The 22,244-nt window shown below is 35.0% G+C and overlaps 2 protein-coding genes across 3 annotated transcripts; one reads left to right on the top strand and one right to left on the bottom strand.

The window, feature by feature from the left end:
* Positions 1-2,465: 2,465 nt before the first annotated feature.
* Positions 2,466-3,893, top strand: LOC132268774 (uncharacterized). Its single transcript, XM_059769610.1, has one exon. The coding sequence runs from the start codon at positions 2,698-2,700 to the stop codon at positions 3,787-3,789; it is 1,092 nt and encodes a 363-aa protein (XP_059625593.1). The 5' UTR covers positions 2,466-2,697; the 3' UTR covers positions 3,790-3,893.
* A 680-nt stretch (positions 3,894-4,573) lies between these two features.
* Positions 4,574-20,950, bottom strand: LOC132268773 (vacuolar protein sorting-associated protein 51 homolog). Of its 2 annotated transcripts, XM_059769608.1 has the most exons (21): positions 20,805-20,950; positions 20,464-20,693; positions 18,842-18,981; positions 18,447-18,501; positions 18,173-18,280; positions 16,813-16,911; positions 16,572-16,649; positions 14,934-15,011; positions 14,424-14,579; positions 12,624-12,724; positions 12,428-12,495; positions 11,177-11,250; positions 11,004-11,070; positions 10,423-10,541; positions 7,992-8,258; positions 7,761-7,877; positions 5,894-5,965; positions 5,748-5,798; positions 5,357-5,587; positions 5,102-5,278; positions 4,574-4,926 (listed from the first exon to the last, which is right to left on the bottom strand). In XM_059769608.1, the coding sequence occupies exons 2-21, from the start codon at positions 20,650-20,652 to the stop codon at positions 4,807-4,809; spliced, it is 2,367 nt and encodes a 788-aa protein (XP_059625591.1). In that variant the 5' UTR covers positions 20,653-20,693; positions 20,805-20,950; the 3' UTR covers positions 4,574-4,806. The 2 variants fall into 2 exon arrangements, with proteins under 2 accessions (XP_059625591.1, XP_059625590.1); XM_059769607.1 differs by having other exon boundaries at positions 20,464-20,950.
* Positions 20,951-22,244: the final 1,294 nt, after the last annotated feature.

Here is a 22,244-nt window from a genome sequence, read left to right as displayed (position 1 = left end):
CCTTTCAAAAAATTTCCTCGTACAATCACTTCAACAGTGGTTAGTTAAAATGATCCCCTCGTGATAGTTGAGGGGAGTTAATTGCTAATGATATTCATAAAGGTTTTTTTTTGCAAATCGCCCATATTAAAATCAAATTTATTGTAAGAACAAATTACTGCTGAGTTAATTTTAGCATTACTATAAATTATTAGATGATCTGGTCTATTTGACGCTTGTGAATTAATTCAATAAAAACTCTTGAATAATGAAACTTTGCAATTTAGAGCCTGTATTTAATTGGTCCAAGTGCTAATGACCATCTAATAATTTCTTGCTCATTACATAGAGAGATATGAGGACGGCAGAGGCCGTGGGTGGATGCCGGCGGAGGCAATGATGCTGGCGGTTCATGGCATGGTGGCGTTGGGTAGTAGTGATAGCCAGAAAGATGAGGAAGACGGCGGTGGTAGTGGTTATGGTGGTTCATGGCGTGGTTGCGGTGGGTAGTGGTGGTGAGTGGTGATGAGGACAACGGACGGTGGCTATGACAAGGCCGGGAAGAGCAAGGAATGACCGGTAGTGACCCAAACCCGAACCACTGTGAACACGGTAGGTGGAGGACGTCGGTGATACCAATCACCCTTCGTCGCAGTGGTGGGTGAATACAGTGGTGGGTGGTTTTCAATTATCACTAATAGTCGCACATGGAATTGGATATCAATCTTTTGGATTTCTTTCAATACCACTGGAGTGAGCTTGTCATCTTTGCCTTGCATTCACCGGACGGTGGAGCTTGGGGGATTTGTAGCAAAAAGAGGTGATGCACTATTCGCGAACACGCATCGGGTCTTTGGTTTCACCTTCAACTATCACTCTCCGGCAATCCCTCGACTCCATTCTTAAGCTTGAAGGCCCTACCGCCTTCTATCACACCTTCACCACCGCGCAGAAATTAGGGTTTTGGGCGATGGTGATTGTGATTGTTGAAATTGAGGTTTGAATTAGGGTCGACGTGCACAAGGCCACTGAGGTAATGATAATTTCAATTTTTTAGGCACCAGGTATTCTAGGTCTCTCATAGCTAGCGACGCTGGTTGTGGTGGCGGTGGCAATGGTAGTGGGTGAATACAGTGGTGGGTGGTTCTAGAGATGGAGACGATGGTGGTGAGGGGTTTAGGGGCGAAGAAGGTTAGGGATTTGGTGATGGGTTTGAGGGAGATGTAGTGGCGGCTTGTTTGGTTTGAGAGGAGAGAGAGAATAAGTGAGTGAGGAGAGAGAAAAATTGGTTCCTCATAGGTTGTACGCCGTGATCATTTACACCCATTTGATTTAAGGATATTTAAGTTAATTCAAAATAATTGCATTGTTTAAATTTATAATTTAATGTGTCAAAGGATAATAAAATTAATTTATCATTATTAGGTGTTTTTGTCAATTTTATCAAACATGAGGGTGTTAATTTTAAAAAAAAAAAAAAAAAAAAAAAAAGTAACTTGTATATGTTTATTCTTATGACAAACTCAAGGTGTCATTGTACTTTATCCTTAATAATAATAATAAATTTTATCACATCCTTGTCCTATTACAAAATTTATTTTTCTGTACTTTATATTTGATTTAATTGTAATTTTAAAAATAGTCCATTTATTTAGGATAAAGTACCAAAAAAAAAAAAAAACCAAGCTCTTGTGCAAATAACTCCATTAAATTAAAAATTATTGATTTATTAAAATTAATGACAAACTCAATCATAAAAGACTATTTTACCCTTTATCATTTAAATTTTTATTTCTTATTAAATTATTCTTATTATCTTTTCTCTTATTTAAATATTAATTATTTTATTTACCTTAATTTTATTATTAGTATCAATTAAAATTTATTATTTATAATAAAACTTATTATAACCCGTTTAAAATTTTTACTGTAGAAAAATACATTTTTTCAGACAATATATTAATGAAAAATTAATAAATTGCTTAAATAAAAATATCTTCTTTTCATTTAATATATTCGTTAAAAATTAAGAATTAATTAAAAAATTCTCCTAAATTTTTTTATTTAAACAAGTATTTTAAAAAAATTAAGAAAAATTTATGCAAATTTAATGGTGAATATGTCATCAAATTAGTATATTTCTTTTTTCATAACTTATATTAAATAAAAATAAATAAACTTTAATTAAATAAAAAAAGTATTATAATCATTTAATGAAACATAATATATATATTATTATATTTTGTAACATTTAGAGGGTTGTTTGAAAATTCAAGCAATGCTCAGAAAGTTTTTACAATTTACCCATTTATATATGATGGTAAGGAAAAGAAATCATTTCCAATACAACTCAAGGATGTAAAATTGTGCATTTTTTATTCAGTAGCGTTAATAGTATTACATTTTAATATAACACGTCCGATGCTACAATTTTAAAAATGTATTGCATTAATGTATATGCTTATTTGGTTATTATATACGAGAGTTACATAAAATTGCATTGAAAAAAAAATAATAATAAAAAATTGGCATTGGATATATGATGCATATACGCTTATTATATATGCATGTGAAATTACTAAGAAGGACCAAAATTATTTCCCTGCCCGTGACGGCCGCTACCACTTTGGTTCGAGTATAATTTTCTCACCCTGTTCCACTGCATCTCACACACAACACACTCTCTCTCTTCTCCAGCACAGAGGCGTACTGTCCAGGATGAATATCCAATCCTTCTGCAATCCCGAAACTCCCACCACAGCCATGGCCACCCTCAATTGTCCAACCTATTTTCCTTCTTCGCTTTCCAACCTTAGAAGACAGCTCTCACTTCCGTCATCCTATTACTCAAAACCACCTTCAACCCTCAAAACCCTAACCACCACCTTCCCAAACCTCATCCCTCTCCGATCCTCCAAGTCTCCCGTCTCCTCCGACCTCTCTCTGTCGACATCCACCACCTCCTCCCCACTATCCCTCAAATCACGTCTACACAATGGCGAAACCCTCTACGGCATCTTCCTCCTCAGCTTCTCCCCTACTTTGGCTGAGATCGCCGGCCTCGCTGGCTACGACTTCGTCGTCGTCGACATGGAGCATGGCCACGGGGGCATTTCCGACGCCCTCCATTGTCTCCGAGCCCTCGCCGCCACCAGAACTCCGGCTATCCTTCGCCTTCCGGAGACTTGCCCTACATGGGCCAAAAAGGCCCTCGATCTCGGCCCGCAGGGCATCATGTTCCCCATGGTGGACAGCCCAAAATTGGCCCGTAAAGCCGTCTCGTATTGCCGGTTTCCGCCCAACGGAGTGCGTGGATCGGCCCATACGGTGGTTAGGGCTTCTGATTACGGCATCGACGTGGGGTATTTGAGTAATTACGAGGATGAACTGCTGATCATGTGCCAGGTTGAGTCGGAAGACGGAGTGAAGAAGATCGAAGAAATCGCGAGCGTTGATGGGGTGGACTGCATTCAGATGGGGCCGTTGGATCTGAGTGGAAGCATGGGGTACCTGTGGGACCCGGGAAACAAGAAAGTGAGGGAAGTACTTCGATCGGCGGAGAAGGCGGTGCTGGGTACGGGTAAAAAAGGCGAAGGCGGCGGCGAAGCCTATTTGGGCGGTTTTGCTATGCCGCACGACAGTCCAGATGAGATGAGGATGAGGGGATATCACATGGTGTCTGGTGCGGTTGATGTGGGGATGTTCAGGAGTGCTGCAGTTGAGGATGTGAGGAAGTTTAAGATGAGTTTGATGGAAGATGATGAGAGAGAAACCGGTAAAGATGGTGACGAGAAGTACTGGAGTGAATGAGTTTTTGCTTTCTGGAAAATAATAATGGATGATGATGATTCATGTTTTTTAATTATCTGAGATGATTATGTTTTATTTATTTATTTATTATTATTTTTTTGTCATGTGATGATGAATTGATTGATACATGTTAATGTTGAGCACTTTTGGCCACTCCGGGAGGGCACGGAGAGCGGTCAGTCGGTTTATTCCGGTCTGATTCATAGGTCTATGAAAATGCTTCATAAAATCATTCCCGGGAGAATAAGCCCAAGCGGCTGAGGAAGATGATATGCCATTTCAGAATTCTTTTGTGGCAGGCTATCTCCATCGCCCAAAACTTGAACAGGAGTAAGGAGAAACGGAGAGGATCTTACTCCCACGTTATTTTGGATTAACTTGGAATTCAGAGTCTTTATTTGATGCAAACTATTGCAAAATTCACTGAAAATGTATGCACAATCAAATTATATATCACAAAAAGGAACAAGGGGTCTGTATACCTCCAATGCAGACCTCCTACATCGTTCCATGAACAATTCCACTCATACCCTTTCTTCACCTTTCCAAACGCATCATCTCCCCAATTGCATCCGCCATAGCCAGATGTTTTATGAGTTTGTTGATGGAATCCCGCCTATGTTAATGATTTATGCATGAGAACTAACTGGTATCCACATTGGGCCAATATTTGGACAATATAGAAAAAAAATATTTTTGGCCTTTTGTTTGGTTTCTTTTGGGTTAGAATTTTTTTGTTTATCTAGATCGGGCTCCTGGGGCATGCCCCTTGTACATATGTAAATTACTCTTATGTTATCTATGCATCACTTTATTACCAAAAATTAAATACATCAAGGGGGTCTGTATCAGAGATATTCAAACTACAAGAAATCATAATAGTTATTGGGTTTCCCTTGGCCACACACAAAAATAAAAAGAAAAAAAGAAAAAAAAAAAAAACAAACAGACAAACAAACAAACTTCTTTAGGGGTAAAATTTGCATCGTTAAGTATATATTACACTTCTTTTTTGCTTTAGGAAGAAATTGGGTTCTGTTCCGAGGTCTTTGCCAACTTAGCTTGTATAAGTTTGTCCAAGATGGAGGGCTCCAAGGGAATTGGATCAAGACAACGCTCTGCAGCAGCAACAATGACCTGCTCAACAAGAGAAACCCATGTTTATTTCCTTGTTCAAAGCTTAGCTAGTATAAAAACAAACTTGTACTGACCAAGATAATCAAAGAAAAGAACAAAAAATAATTTTAAGAAATGTAAATGATTCAAACTTCAAATCACACAGACTGAAACTATACAACAAACTTCCTATTACCTCATCAAGCAAGAAATCAACGGCAGCTTCATCTTCAACAGTTTCCTTTAGAGTAGTCCTCAGGAATTGAATGTCCAACTGAATTTGCTGGAATCCACTTCGGTTAAAGGTCTGGAGTCTAACAAACTCTTGCAAACTCTTCAGGCAAAGTTTTACTATAGTTGTTACAACTGATTCCTGCAATTTAAATAAGAAATGTTATTTTGTTCCAATAACAATATCTGTCACTTTTCTACCAACAGAGAGTACTCAAACCTGTGTATATTCAACTTTTGTGAAAATTTCCATTTTTTGCTTGAACAATTTCGCTAGATGGGTTTCCAGAAGTTGGCTCCTGGCCTTTTGGGTATTTGACCGGCTTAATTTATCATCCCGTAATGGATTGCTGCGTGAAGAAGTGGTGCTCCCATTACTGTCAGTTCGACGATGTTTATGATGGAGCCCTTGAGGTAAAATCTGCTTCACTTCAGTTCCTATTGCTTTCAACTATAACACAATTTTTGAAAGACAAAATATCAACGCATTTCTTGGAACACAATATGATATAAAACTAATATTGAAACAAGCATGATTAAAAAAACCCCAAATTGCCAGCCCAACTCATAAATCAGAACATACAAGAACCACAAAGAACACAAGTATTTACCTCTTGAAGAAATAAATCAACAAACATATGAACTTCTCTGGGTTCCTTGTGCTGGGAGAAAAAATGAGCAGAATTAATAGAGAAATTATATAATGTGCCATTCTCAAGCTTCAAAGTCGCAAAATGATGTCACAAACTGTACTGACCTTCACCCAATTTGGTGTTGTGAACCTCTTTCTCAAAAGGACTGATATTTTTTGAGTTCTCATATTTATGTACTGAAAAAGGAAGTGGCACTGAGATCAGTTATCATTTTTATTTTATATTTTACATATTGAAGGCACTTAAAGTCAATATAGACTACAATTTTTATGTTGCATCTTGCCAGAGATAGCAAATGGACTCAGAGAGGCAACAATCTCAGTCTCACGTCATAGTTAATCTGAAAGAGCCAAATTATATACCATTCTATTTATATAAAAGTTGCATTCGACAAGTTTATAAAAGCCAAATACTATTCAGCCTTTCCTCATATCATTTAATTTCTCTCCCATGCCTATCCAAACCAAATGGGTGCAAAAACAGCAATATTGTTGTGTGATTCCATTTCAATGCTCAACTCTGGTTAATGGACAATAATTTCATCTTACATAAACAACATTTTATGATTCAATTTGCAATAGGAGAGAGACAAGAATAATAATTCGCCCCAAAGTCTAACCCTCTAGACTGTTCCTTCTAAGTCCTTGTGTTACAGGAGGTGAAGAGGATATAAAGATACCAAAGCAAGTGCAAATAGTCTAGGATATTGGTGTTTTCAAATTACAAAAGATAAAATAAAAAAATATACATGGCTAATATAAAATATATAAACATCAACACGAAAAATTCATAAAATGAAAAACATATTAATAAGAAAATCAGTATAAAGTACAGAGAAAAAAGAAAAAACAGTTTCCAACTTGAAATTATCAACAGCACCGTCATGGATGATATAAAAGTATGATTAATATAATACAAACAAGATGCTATTAGTTGTGTATCTTCAACTTGCTATATTCAACAAATTACTAATTTTTTTTTTTTTGATAAGTTATATTCAACAAATTACTAATTAAAATCATGGAAGCAGAGCTAACTAAATGATCATGCAGAGATAATTTATTACTTAATTCATACACAAACTGCAAATATCCAAATTTTTTTATCCACTGCAAAAAATCAACAGCTTGTTAAGCCTCAGTTTGTATGCATACACAAAATCAACAGCTTGTTAAGCCTCAGTTTATATACATAAACGCTAAAAGTATTAAATTAAATTTATAATCACAAGGCTAAGAATGTAATCATCATATTTCCCCCAAAGGGGGTTTATTCTGAATCCTCGTATTTATGTGAAATCGGACCTGATAGTTGGGTTGTGCATACAAGTGACACGACATCTTATATTAAGTTGCATCAACATTAAATTGTACATTATGAGGTATTCACCTACATATTAAACTAAAACTGTATGCTGGACGCTCAAAATTTAGGTGCTCCACAGCACTAAAATTTATTCATAGAATGTCAACAATATATTCAATATATCATTTTTTGGCACCCAAAACTGCAGAGGCTGAAACGGATTGGAAATGGAATGAGCACATGGTTGAGAACACAAGTGACCATTTTTTGGGGGTAAAATATCAGGGGGAAAAAAAAAAGTACCTAGCTTAAAAAACATGTAAATACTATGTTGCGGAGACAGGTTTCAACAATAATGATGAGACAAGAACAGATGTTTTGGTATTGATGAGATTACTTCAATCTGAACATTAGAAATTGATATTATTATCATCCACTATGAAATGAGCTGTAGGCCATGTGTTGCCTTATTAAAGTGTTATCTCAAGTAATTTCTAGTTATACCAGACAAATAAAATCACAGACCACACAGAACAGGCATATTGGTGTGACTTTAGTTTCCATTAGCAATTTCATAATAAATTGGCTTCATAAACCTACTAGACTGCTAGCCAGAAACAAACATCAATTTCAAATCCTCGTAAATTCAGAATTGAGCACTCATACATGGTGCAGAAATTTTTCACCAGCTGACCGAAATATGCGACAAATTTCTGCAGGAACAAATGCAGGCCCATACTCATAGCCTCGAACGCCACCACCAGAAAAAGAAGAAGCTATTTCCTGATTAATTGAAACAGAAGTACAAAAAAAGCAGCTAAGGTTATGAAGAGGACTATAATTATAGTAATTAAAACTTGAAAAATGTTGAACATGCAAGTATAATATGGCTTTTACCTCCGTAATTCTTGGGATTGCACTCTGTTCAATAAAAACAGAAAGCTGAGCCAGCACAAGAACTAGCCCAGCATGAACTCTGTCTCCTTGTTTTCCTTCTGTCAAATCTTGATCTTGACTGGTTGGGTTACTCTTTCCTGAGAGTATGAGGAAGTGATAGTCAAGCTTCCTGAAGAAGTCTTGAAATCCTTCTTGTACCCAGTCAATAATCAAGGTTGGCAACTTCACTAGCAGTCCTAAGTTGTTGTCAAGAAGCTGGCTGAAATCCTATAATATACAAATAGAATAAGAGACAGAAAAGCAAAATGAAGTAACATAAAAGAAGTAACCTATAGCAAAATACCCATTTAACATGATAAAGTGTAAGAACTCCAAAAATTATAACAAAAGAGATCAAAATGACAAAGTTGAGAATACAAGTAAGCTAACTGAATTACAAAATTTCATGTCAGAATACTCTGAATTTGGTTCATTGTGCTAGAAGGAACATGACAGGTAAATCATGCCTGGTCATACCAGTAAATGGAATGGGAGATGTTTTGTGTAGAAAATTACTCTAATTTTGTACGCATTAGGGTTCTCTTCAATCAAGAGAAGACATGGAAAGATTACCTCAGAATCAACAGGTTCACTAAGCACCTTCACAAGTTCGTTCAATATAAATTAACTTTATAAGATCAAAATGTCATTTCTTTGCTTGCCATTCATTCTACAGAATTTCATACTCTATTAGAATGTGTTAGGTATATCAGTCGTGTTGACATATTCCTACTTAAAATCTGTGCTGGAATGAATCAAAGTCTCTTGAGTCGTTCGAGGGCATCTATTGAAGACAAGGCAGACAAAGTGTGAAGATCAAGGTGGAATATCACATACTCAGTCACACATCTAGGTCACAGGTAATTTGACATTAGTAAGACCTTAGCTTGACCTAATTTGATCTTGGTTGGGCTCATAATATGTTTTGAAAGTGTTTCTAAAAATTGGCTTTTCAAAATTTAAGTCTTATCTATTCTTTTCACAACTGGTTTTCAAACTGGAAAGCAGTGTGCATCAATCAAATGGTCGATCGAAACGTTAAAAGTAAATTTGTTTTCAAAAGAAGAATCCATCGATCAAAGTGTCAATCGATCGAAAGGTATCGGGTGCAGTTTGATCGAAGGCTCAAACAACCGAACCTGTCGAACATGAATTTTTGGAAACTGTCTCAAAATACAATTTTACAAGGATTTAACTAACTAAAACGTATGGGACTCTTATATTGGCTATAAATATGGGGGGTTATAACTAGTTTAGGTATGGGTTGAGAATCGCTAATCATCCATAGAGATAAGAGTCCTTGAGAGAATTTTTTTTTTGTTTTATTCAATCTATGGTTTACATAGACTAAATTGTGTGTGATTGAATATTCATCAAGAAGAAGATCATCAATCCGATCCTATTCAACTTAGCAAATCCGAGAAGACATGGGCGAGCAATCACTAGAGAAGCAGATTCATGAGAAGCGGATGTTATAGACGAACAAATGGACAACTTGGAGATTTTTAGGAAAAAGTTTGTCAGTCATTTGTGTTTAGAGGTAAATAGGGGTTCGAGCATGAGTAAACTGTTAACCTAGTTGCCATCTCTTTCCCGACAGTGGATTGTGCCTGTTTGGATTAGGTCTCATAATTTTTTCCTTTTTGGGTTTTCCACAAAAAAATCTGGATTTTTTTTTTGATAAGTAAAAATCTGGTATCTTTATTCTTCTCTACTTTACTTTCTGTGTATTGCTTAATTGTGAGCTGGTTGATTGAAATTGAAGCTTAACTATAATTGAAATATCAATATTCACAAATAACTAAATGAAATTTAAAAAAGGATTAACAGATTTTTACAATGATAGTTAAAAGCGGGAATATATCCATAAAACCTATTCAACCCACCCCCCCAGAACAAATTCACCACTCACACTCAGAGCCTCGATTAACGGTCTACACACTTTCAAGATGAAGACATTATTTAACATATTGCCTTAAAGGAAAGGAAAAATAAGGGAAAAAAATATGAAATTCCTTTGGATTGTCAAAATCTGATTTCCAGAGCACAAAGTTTCAGCATGCTAATAGCACTACCCAGATTATATAGATCACTGCATAGTATTGTTTCTCTAATAAAACTGATTTATGCCCAAGTATTTAGCAAATTATCAACAATATTTCCAAGCATACCTTCCTAATGAAAAGGCAAGAGACAGTGAGAGAGAAAAGAGAGGTGCAACCATAACAGCACTAACAAAATCTTAAGTATTTATGGTGAAATCAGTTCACGAATAATAGGCAAAGATAGCGGAAATATCAATGATATTCACATTACCTACCAGAAAGTAAAAGGTCAATTATCCCGAAATTAAAGCAGACGTGTGCAGTTTTCATGGAAGATCATATTTTACCAGTAAGACATCCATGCAGCCCTGGATTACTGCCTTTTTGCTGGATTCAAGTGCAGCTTGCAAAGAATATTCTACTTCTGCTCCCTCCTTCTGTCTACCTTGTACTTTTATAAGGGCATCTTCCGGTTCAAACAGAATTTCAATCAGACATTCATATCTAAGGATGAAGTGAATCTCATGCAAACATGCTGTCATTGTTAACATCACATGCTTAATAAAAATCATGTTCCCAGTAAGCTGAACACAATTCATTCAAAAATCCTCAGGTGGTAAAAAATCTAAGAGCCTATGCCACTGTATATCCTTCTTTTAGAGCTATTATCCATGTTATCGACAAACTGACATCTGTCTCTTTTTTAAAGTAGTAAACTGCCATTTGTTTCAACATATGCACGCTTTGGATTTTTTTTTTTTTTGTTTCTTTTTCATTCGTATTTGTGGGCGCTGATAAGAATTTCGGTACATTCTCACTTTTAAGGTAAGATGACCACCGTGGGACTTGCAACCAACATTTTATTGGGAAACTGAATCTGAAGAAATGAACATTTTTACCTTTTCTAAATTATCACAATAAGACTAACCTGAAATATCATTTAACAGACGGGAGAATGTGCTAGCAACATACTGTTTGACAGCAACATGGGCAGCCTGATATCACAGAGGATTATTTAGTGCACCAAACTTCACCTAGCACGAACATGAGATGCAAAAAAGAGAGATTCATTAATTGTAAATTTAAAAGAACAATAATGACCTCCAAAAAGAAATCAGGGAGAGCAGCCTCAGGTAACACTTCATCCATCAGGACCACATCAGTCCAAATAATCCCTGCATGAAAATGGTAAATACTAGAACATGAAAAATTATTTTCACATTCTATGATGCTAAATGCTAGAACATGACATTATTTTCAACATTAAAAATTCTAGATATTCTGGTAAAGCCTGACCAAAACTAATTTAGTGATGAAAATATTGGGAAAAACAAATGAAATTTTTTCATATTTAAGTTTAATAAACAAAATTTTAGTGGTACAAGTCCCCTCTATGATACTAGAACACTGGCTTAAATATGATGGAATCTCACCCAATAGATTTGCCTAAGCCTGGCTCAAGGGCATCTAACATGTTAAAATTTATACCTAGAAAAGGAAATAAAAAGATTCTTACAGATCATTTAACAAATTTATACCCAGAAAAAAATAAAAATAAATAAATAAATAAAAAAGAAGAAGAAGAAGAAGAAGAAGAAGAAGAAGAAGAAGAAGAAGAAGGTTCTTACAGATCACTCAACCTGTCAACAAAGAGATTCACTTGTGTAGTTGTGTATTATTAATCAACTCCTTGTAATTGTTTACTCCCAGGTCTGATGAATGATAACTAAACAAATCCTTAGCCAAAAGGAGGTCTATGCAACCCCTACTGCACTTTCACATTGGCTGTCCAAGTGCTTAGGCAGTAACCTAATGATAAAAAAAACTTACAAGACCCAACAACCTTCAGCCTAGACCATTATCAAAGTAGTTAACCGCCTGGCTTTACAAGAACTCACAGAAGCATTCATGCAAGACCTGGGGATCATATTCATCTGAGCACTTGCTGATTTGCATAAGTTAAAGAAACATACTTATTCAACTCAACTCAAGGTTAAATACCAGAATCATGAGTTCCTCACCAACTCGAACTAAGTAATTTTTTGCCTTTTCTCTTAACCTTATAGGTACCTGCAACTTGATTCATAACAGTCCTTGGTGGTGCATTCAATGCCCTCAGTAGCAAACACCCAAACCAAGTTATACACTCATGTATTTGTTGAATATAAAAAACCCCTCTGATAAATCTACAAATCTATGTCATGCACAAAATAATTGGTAGAAGCATTAAAAACATTTACCCAAAAGAAAATTTGATCAGTCATAAAATAAATATTGCAATCACTTGAGCAAGAAATTAAAGTTCCAAAATTATAAATAATGACGGTGTACTAGCAGGTGTATCGAACTTACGAAGCATTCCCAAAAGATCTGACGAACAAATCCGTTTGTTGATATATTGTTGAGTGGCTTCAAAGTGCCTAAGCAAACAAATTACCAGCACATTCTATGAGCAAAATGTGGTTGTGCTTTCAAATTTTACGCTCAAGAAAAGAAAACAGCACATACTAAACTTATTGATAAAAATATGATGAAAAATAGATCATACTTGGTAATTAGGTCTTGCACAAGTTTAATTAGTTCCTGTTCTGAATCAGGAAATATCACTCGGCAAGCACGTATAGCTTCCGCAAACTCACGTGTAGAAGCCTAAGTTTAGAATATTTTGAGAGCAGCATAATGGTCCATTAGTGCGATAATCAATAATACACATGCCAAAAAGTAAACAGAAAGATGTAACAAGAAGGAAATAGTTATCAAGAAGCACATAAAAGCTAAAAAGACCATAACTCGGTGTGGTCGCAGAGCAAGGACTTATTATATTAATTTTTACCACCAGCTATTGGTGACCTATATACATATCAGACAACAACATTTATCTCTTTATCATAGCTAAAGTGCATTTGAGATTTAAAAAGGTCACAGTGTCAAGGTTTGAAGGAAACCTCATACCCATGTCAACACTCACTACCATGTGAATGTCGTTATTACACTGCCACAAGCCAAGATGCAGGGGAAGGCACATAAAAAATTAGGTATATCAAGAAATTATTGAATGCTGAGAGTGGAATTACATTTTACAATGTAGCACAAAGAGAATAAGCACATAAAAGCTAAAAAGACCATAACTCGGTGTGGTCGCAGAGCAAGGACTTATTATATTAATTTTTACCACCAGCTCTTGGTGACCTATATACATATCAGACAACAACATTTATCTCTGTCATAGCTAAAGTGCATTTGAGATTTACAAAGGTCACAGTGTCAAGGTTTGAAGGAAACCTCATAACCATGTCAACACTCACTACCATGTAAATGTCGTTATTACACTGCCACAAACCAAGATGCAGGGGAAGGCACATAAAAGATTAGGCATATCAAGAAATTATTGAATGCTGAGAGTGGAATTACATTTTGCAATGTAGCACAAAGAGAATAAGGCTAGCTCCAGGTATTGATTACACAAAATCAATTCAGTCCATCTTCTGGAGGCTCTGTACATATATGAACTCAATAATTGCCGCTGTAAATAGCATCTACTAGAGTACTCAAATTGCCAATGCCCTTTCATCATAAAGGCATTAGCAACTTACTTCAAGAGGGAATAAGTTCATAGGCAGTCTAAGAGAGCTACAAGATTATACAGATAACTACGAGTTACAATTTGCACATCAATCATCTTTATTTCATACATGAAGTCCAAAAAGGAATTAGAAGGACCCTGACCATCCCCACTTGCAATTGGAGTTAATAGAGTTTTGGGACTAGATCCAATGGGCACACTAATTCCTTTGTGCATTACCTACTACCGGTCCTAGTGTCAGTTTTTGCTAAATTTCCTGACAAATAGAGGATCCTGCCAACCAAACAAATTCAAACAGCAAATGCCTGGCAACTATGTTGAAAACTCAAGGGTCATGCATAAAAGCTGTAGAATCGTAGACACAGGATTCCTAATGAATTCTCTCTCTATAAAGCATTTTAAGTATCAACAGTAAAGGGCATAGGTCATTAGCGAAACAGGTTCCTTCAACATCAGGAATTTTCTGCAAATCATTCTTTTTTTCTTTCTAATTCACCAATAAATAATGCAGATATAAGATAAAGGATTTGTAAAACAAGTAAAACATTTACACAAGATATTTTTAGGGAACTGAAGTTAACGATTTTTCAATCAGAAGAAATGTTGGCATTTAAGTTTCTTGTTTTCAACTATTACTCTGAATCAGAATGCTGTTCACCTATGTACAAAAACATCTACATTTAAGAGGGCACCCTCACAGTGGAGCAACCCATGATATCTTTTTCCCCTGTAAAAATTTGTATAAGACATATTGCTTTTACTTACCGCATGAACAGTAGCAGGAACTGATTCAGAAAGATTTCCTTGTTTTGTAGGTTCATCAGGATTCCCTGAAGCATTGCTTATTTCTCTAGATTCAAGATTAAGGTCCACAAGGCACTGTTCTAGCTTTTCAAGTAGTTTCACCTTCAAGTTGTCAACCTGTCAAAACACGGTTAAAATGTCATGGCACGCACATCAATATATCAGATACAATCAAACGACACATAAGAAAATTAAAGGATTTTTCTCTCAGCATACTTGCATTAAGAAGAATTTAATACCACTGCAAACAAAGGATTCTACATTTATCCCACAATCCCTACACATTAATGAGATTCCAACTAACTGACATGTAATTTTCCATCGTTCTATGTTTTAACATTTTAATATTCAGCAACAGTCATCGTGTAGTCACTGTAGTGATTACCATGATGTGTGCTTTCCTTTAAGGATAGACACATAAAACAAGTAACAGAAAAGCTTAATTGAGAATGAAGGCAGAAAATTACAAACCGGGAAATCCAACTGCTTAAGAAGCATTACAGCCTCAGTCCTTGCCTGTATTGATTCAGAATCTGAAAATAGCTTACCCTGAAAAAACAACTCGTGATGGTTATTTTTTCGATATATCTTTTCTTCTTCCATTTTTTATGGAATCAGCAAAAACAAAGTCAGCAAGTTATACAGTGAGCAATTACACTTCTTAATCATCATTTATGGCTACTTGATAATTTCCTCTCAGTGAATATGGTTAACAACATGGCCCTACCAGTATATCAACAGAACATCCATCCTCATGTATGGCAAGACCTATTCTTCTACTGTACTGCCTAGCCATAGGTTAAAAGCATTAAGCAAGGAGGCCACAAACCATAACCCAAACAGAAAACATATGACAATTACAATTTAAGTCTCATCTCAAAGAATTCTCAACCTTAGGCTCACAGCTCATTAAATGCCTTTGTCCAATCTCAAACGTTTATTCTGTAAGAATCATTCTATTCTCTAAGGGTATCGTACTACAACTTGGTCTAGGGGCCTGGAGGTCCATTTCTTTCTTCTAATTTTCTAAATTGGTATATTGCCATGCATGTTAAACATTCTCAAAAAATTGTGATACCCATGGCAATTGAAGGGGATTGGAGTAATAAGCTTGCAAGAAAAAACTCAGTTACTTCTACTGTTTATAGAAGTCAGAATCTGCAATAATGATGACAACATATGTAACAAGTCTTGCTCTCCTCAATATGATGGTTGAATAATTTTTATTTAGCATCATACATGCATATACATATTAAAGTATATGCCGCAAACAGTCATAAGTAATTTAATAGGTTACTTATTCTAATTTATTCTTAAAACACAAGAAACACCCATTATGGCCCTTCATGCAACAGGAGGATAACATCAATCGAGGTATATCTTAATAGATACAGGAAAAAATATATTAAATTAATTTATAATCTAACGGCTGGTTATGGAAATGTCCAAGTACAACTTATGCAACATACTTGTACAACTCAAATTTTGAAAAATAATAATAATAAAATAATAATCTTCACAATTTCTAATTCCAAATAATTAAGAATGAATTTGGTTGAGATAACCTCCAATGGAAACAAATCCAACAAGGAAAGATTAAGATATTTTCGAAACATTCCACATCCACTTCTAGATGTCTTGCTTCCTAGTTCCTACTGTCCCTACAAAAGTAGACAAAGGATTACTAGAAGGCAACTGTACATAACTCCTCGTCTCCCACACTTCCCACAATCAGCAACTAAATGTAACAGCATCCAGTAGTTGCTGACACGCAAACACACAAGACTACAATCAGCTCAACAAAGCCTTGAATGTAAACTACTCAAGGCCATCTACACAAGTACACTTTTTCTTTTCGGATCTACTACAGCCATATTTTCTGCTAAACCATAAGCTATTGTGTAGTTCTACCAACCTCAACCAACTTCCTTCTTGGCTCCAGTTTCTTGCAGCATTGTCAACTTAGATAAAATCACTCTATTCACATGTGCTTTGACCAATCTTCATTGCACACAACTGAACGATCTCAATATCTCTCCCATCATGTCCTCAAATAGTGAAGTTGGTTAATCCAAATGAAAACACCATTAAAAGCAAACAAAAACTTACCTGTAAGTTTTTTGTAATTATGGCCACTGCTTCTTCAGATGCCCTTTTACAATCCTGGAACGATGAGTCCCCGTACGCCTATTGAGAAGAAAAAGTCAAGTAGGCATGTCATAGCTGAAAGAGAGACTTAAGAGGAAACATTGACAACATACCAAGAAAGGAAAATGACACCAACCAACACAGGACCAAGTAAGAAGAAAGTAAACCTTTTTTTTTTTTTTATAAGAAAGAAGAAAGTAACCTTAAAAATTGGCATGGCTCCAGTGTAGAACCTGACTGCATCAGCATAAGCTTCTGATTTGATACACTTTCCAAGTCTAGTAGGAAGATCATATATGAACTGCTCTTTTCCACAGAAGATGAAATCTGTGTAACTCATACATGACCAAAACAAAATTTTACATAATATATAGGACGTGAAATAAGACTATTTCCATCCCCATGCAAAATGAACCACAAAAAATTAACTCATAACCCTATATAACCGGCAAAATGATAACTTCATTACCATATGGTTATTTTTAAGACAACTGTGTTCACTAATGTGTAATTGTCACTATTGACTGACAAGTAACCTTCGTCCCCTCAGTTCAATCACACAAGGTTTATACCACACCACTCATTGGAGAGGTTGGAGAGCATGACTGCATTAGCAAAAGCTTCTGATATGATACACTTTCCGAGTCTAGTAGGAAGATCATATATGAACTGCTCTTTTCCACAGAAGATGAAATCTGTGTAACTCATACATGACCAAAACAAAAATTTACATAATATATAGGACTTGAAATAAGACTCTTTCCATCCCCATGCAAAATGAACCACAAAAAATTAACTCATAAGCCTATATAACCAGCAAAATGAAAATCTCATTACCATATGGTTATTTTTAAGACAACTGTTTCACTAATGTGTAATTGTCACTATTGACTGACAAGTAACCTTCATCCCCCTCAGTTCAATCACACAAGGTTTATACCACACCACTCATTGGAGAGGTTGGAAAGCATGACTGCATCAGCATAAGCTTCTGATTTGATATACTTTCCGAGTCTAGTAGGAAGATCATATATGAACTACTCTTTTCCACAGAAGATGAAATTTGTGTAACTCATACATGACCAAAACAAAATTTTACATAATATATAGGACGTGAAATAAGACTATTTCCATCCCCATGAAAAATGAACCACAAAAAATTAACTAATAAGCCTATATAACTGGTAAAATGATAACTTCATTACCATATGGTTATTTTTAAGACAACTGTTTCACTAATGTGTAATTGTCACTATTGACTGACAAGTAACCTTCATCCCCCTCAGTTCAATCACACAAGGTTTATACCACACCACTCATTGGAGAGGTTGGAGAGCAACTGGGCCACAAGTTGAAATTACTTGGATTACACAGATGCGAAGCAAATGAAGAGATCATCACTTTTGTTCTCTCTTGGATGGCAACCTTACCTCACTCAAAAAGACAGGTCTAGGCCCCCACGGGTGGGAAAGTTAATAACCTATCAAATATGTTATCATGCAGTATATAGCAGCAAAACTAGAGATACAAGCACAAATAGTTTGATACATCAATTTAAATACCTGAACTTTACGCAAAAGGTTACGTGTGCGATGCAATTTCTCTATATGCTCTCTCTTTTCAAAAAGAGAAGTGTTGACCCCATCACTTCTAGATTGCACCGACATTATCTGCAACAACAATGAGGAAGATGTGATTCTATATAGCACTGCTTCTTTTTTTTTTTCTTTCGCTCTCTCTCTCTCTCTCTCTTCCCGCTCTTGTTCCTTTTTTCTTTTTTTTTCTTGATCTGGATGCACTGATACAACAACAGAAATAAATGTTTTCCAAAAATACCTTTTCAAGCAGCTTTTCCATATTTGATTCCATGCCCCCAATATTGTTTTTCATCCTGAAAAGGAAAATATTGAACAAGAGTTTTTCATCTGAGGACCATTTAACATTCCCAAAAAATTACTACCTGCTTTGCAATGGACAAAGATCTAGTAATAACATTAGTGAGATTAACACAGAAATTTTGTCAAGAAGAGCCAATACACTAGTTTTTATTTTTGTAAGACATTGGACATTGACATTGTAAACTCTGAACATATTCAACAATATGCAAATGTACACATTTCAATTAGATAGCCATATAGAGCTACTAAGGTATTCTTCCTGTATTTCTACCAAAGAATGATAAAATGTCGAAATAACAGTTCATAAACCGTGTGAAAAAAGAGGAACGTTACCTTTTAATGGTCTCTGTGGCACTGATAAATTTGTTGTAATTTTCATATACTAGCATTTGCAAGTCAGTGTCAAGGTTCTTTATCTCAGCAGCCATTTCGACATGTCTCTGAAGCAGTCCCTCCACATTTGACTTTTGTATCTGCACAATTTAGTAGAAAAATAGAATAATAATTATCAAACCCACATCAGAAGATTAGAGATATACGTCAAACACGGCAAATTCAGTGTTGTACAAACCCCAGCACCAGATAATGCATGTGGTTACTGTTGGAAGTTCTGATTCTTAAAATGATTTATTTACAGCAGAAGCTGAAAAGCAACAAATATCTGCATTGATCTGGACCTAAATTTTGCTAGCTCTGTGCAAAGAGAATACTAACCCAATACAAAGGACGTTGTTTTGCGTTGTCACTTGGCAACAATATTAAGTCAAAACCACATGAGAGTTTGAACATAACTATGAATTTTGTAGCTGCAAAGAGCTGTGATAATGTTTATTACAGTTCAACAAGTAAATTAACATACCAACAACCTAAAGAGTTACAAAACTCAACAATTGCAAAGAGCTGGGCCTCCTTTTTTTTTTTTTGGTAACTCAATCATACAGAGTGGAATGGAAAAATGAGATTCATGTAGCCAACCCCAAATAATTGGGAAAAGGCTTGGTTATTGTTGTTGTTGTTGAAATTCAATCATAGACCTTATTGATGCAATTGTTGGTCTTCCTTCCAATGAACAAATTCATCACATCAATAAACTCTCACTCTCTTGTCACCTGTATGTACTGCTACATCTAAGCAAACATGCACATATCCATTTTGAAGTGCATGAGAATCTTGAAAACTAAGTCATGCTAATTGCCTTCCATTGTAAAGAACTAGCCCAGGCCAAGAAGAAGGATTAACATTAACCCTTTATTAATCATTTACAAAACAAAAGAAACCCTTTTATTTGCCATCATATATATTTTTTTTTTTTCGGAAATTACCATCGTATGTTATTCCCGGTCAAATATGTTATAGTTCCCAACTAAACTTTATTCTATGTTAAGATTCCACACAATGATAACATTTTATTTCAACTGACATTTAAAAATAATTACATTTTATTTCTCACAGCATCTGAATAAATTTTGCCGTAGTGTACTAGACAATCTTTTGAATATATTTTTGTTATGTTTAAACAATAGTTCTATATTTTCTCTTTTGAATATATTTTTGTTATGTTTAAACAATAGTTCTATATTTTCTTTTCTTTCAGGAAAAACTCCACTGGGACTGATGAAACTTGAAGCATTCAATACATTAATTATCAATTTATATATAGAGAGAGAGAGACAGAGGAACTCCGTCCCTTGTAGACTTGTAGTAGAGTAAATCACACTGAATAAAACAACAATAAGTACGGAAAGAAACAAATTATTGCAGATCATTTGAGTAAATAGACTTAACAAAACATTCCAATTAAGATCTGATAGTCAAATAAAATATACGGAGAGACTAATCCGCAGCGTATCTGCAACAGATGATTCATATAATATTCATGCGTATATGTATGTGTGTGCAATTATTGATGGATCTTGAAAAAGAAAAATGAGAGAGAAAAAGCGAAGGGGGCGTACGAGAAGATTCATGTACTGGTCGGGATCGAAGGAGGTGGTATTGATGGTGTCGAGCGTGGCAAATCTGGAAGAAGTGTTGGCGGGAATCGAAGAAGAAGAATGATCCGGAGAGTAGAAGCTGGATAGCAGATCTCTCATCCTCTTCGCCTTATCGTCCATCGGAGGAACAACTTCCTGGTCTACCGGCATTTTATTTCCTTCTGACAATCTTTTTCTCCACTTCCTAAAAACTATCAATGAATTCGTAGATCCCAAATTTAACAACAAACACAGACACTACTTCAGAAAAAAAAAAAATATATTTCTTTTCTTTTTCCTTGATATTTACAGTATTTAATAACCTGATTAAATTCAATAACTCGGCAGTGTGAATGGATTGAAATAATAAAAAAAGAAGAAAATGGTTCTTCTTAGGGCTTCGCTTGTCTTAACGCAGATAAAAAGAAGATGAAGGCATGTTTGGGACGGTGGGTATGAAGCGGGAGTATAACATTAGTCACGAAAGAAAGGAAAAAAAAAAGAGGAGGATAATTTAGTTAACCAAAAAAAAAATAAATGAAATGATAATAAAAAATAAATAAAATAATAATAATAATAAAAAATTATTTTAAAAATTTAACTATTATATTTTTTATATTTAAAAAAATATATATATATACACACACATAGTCTCTTATACTTACACAAGAAAAGAAAAGAAAAAAAAAAAAAAAAAATTTGGGCAAATCATTTCAGCCTCCCCAATCTCACCTCCATCTCTATATTTATATATATATATAGTCTCCATGGGGCACAAGAAAAGAAAAGAAAAAAAAAATTAAGCCAAATCATTTCAGCCTCTCTAATCTTGCTTTCATCTCTATTATATATATATATATATAGTCTCCATGGGCCACGAGAAAAGAAAAAAAATAAATAAATAAATAGGGCAAATCATTTCAGCGTCCCCCATCTCACCTCCATCTCTATTCTAGTTCTCAACTCTGAAGTTGCCCTTTCCCTCTCTCTCTCTCTCTCTGCACTACAAGAATCAGAAGTTCAAAATCTAAACCCACATATTTCAGCTTATCTTTCTGTCCGCAAGAAACAAAAATTCAAATTGTTTAGAAAATCAAAACTCATATCTTTCAGTTTCCATTGCCGCTGTTCCAGTTCGGTTCCCCGTTCGCAAGCTTCAGCCGCTGCCCGTCGACTCTCATCCTTTCTGCAACTGCTAACTTGTTTGTAACTTGTATATATAATGTTTTGAGAGTAAAATTGGCATCGCAAATATTGCATCAGTCATTGCATTCCCTTTCCTTCCGTTTTAATTTTTTGAAGAATAAGCAAATTACTGTACAAAGCTATACATAATCCTCCAAACCGTTCCCTATTCTTTTATTTCCTTCCACCCATTTTACCCAAATACAATTTTTTAATCACCCTCCATTACCTTCCCTTTCCTCCCATTTCCATTCTACCAAACTGAGCCTAAAAAATGAAGAGTAATGATAGAATTAAAAAAGAAATAATTTTCTTTTACATGGTGTGAATGAAAAGGAAAGAAAATAAAAAAAAAATTGGTGTTCTTTTCCCTCTCAAACACAAAACTAAAAACTCTTCAAAATTGGATGGAGAGAGAGGAAAAAAAAAATCACAAACAGAAAATTATTGGTTCCCAAAGTAAAAAATTTATAAAACTATACAAATACAATATTTATCTATATTATGTATAAACCAAATATTTATCATTTTAAAATTTTTATTAAAGAATTTTTATTTTATAATTTATTCATCATATT

This window comes from Cornus florida, unplaced genomic scaffold (assembly GCF_030987335.1).
Source record: "Cornus florida cultivar Cherokee Brave unplaced genomic scaffold, ASM3098733v1 CherokeeBrave_3.0.0_Hap2_Chr08, whole genome shotgun sequence".
Taxonomy (NCBI): Eukaryota; Viridiplantae; Streptophyta; class Magnoliopsida; order Cornales; family Cornaceae; genus Cornus; species Cornus florida.
Note: the sequence above shows the minus strand (reverse complement) of the source record. Positions and strands in the feature narration are given on the sequence as shown.

Excerpts from the sequence above, each read along its gene's own strand:
- LOC132268773 (XM_059769607.1), bottom strand. The coding sequence starts at position 20,652 with ATGCCGGTAGACCAGGAAGTTGTTCCTCCGATGGACGATAAGGCGAAG. Across the intron at positions 16,650-16,812 it reads GAGCCATGCCAATTTTTAAG|GCGTACGGGGACTCATCGTT; the intron begins GTTACTTTCTTC and ends TCTTCTCAATAG. Across the intron at positions 15,012-16,571 it reads TAATTACAAAAAACTTACAG|GGTAAGCTATTTTCAGATTC; the intron begins GTAAGTTTTTGT and ends TTGTTTTTTCAG.
- LOC132268774 (XM_059769610.1), top strand. The coding sequence starts at position 2,698 with ATGAATATCCAATCCTTCTGCAATCCCGAAACTCCCACCACAGCCATG.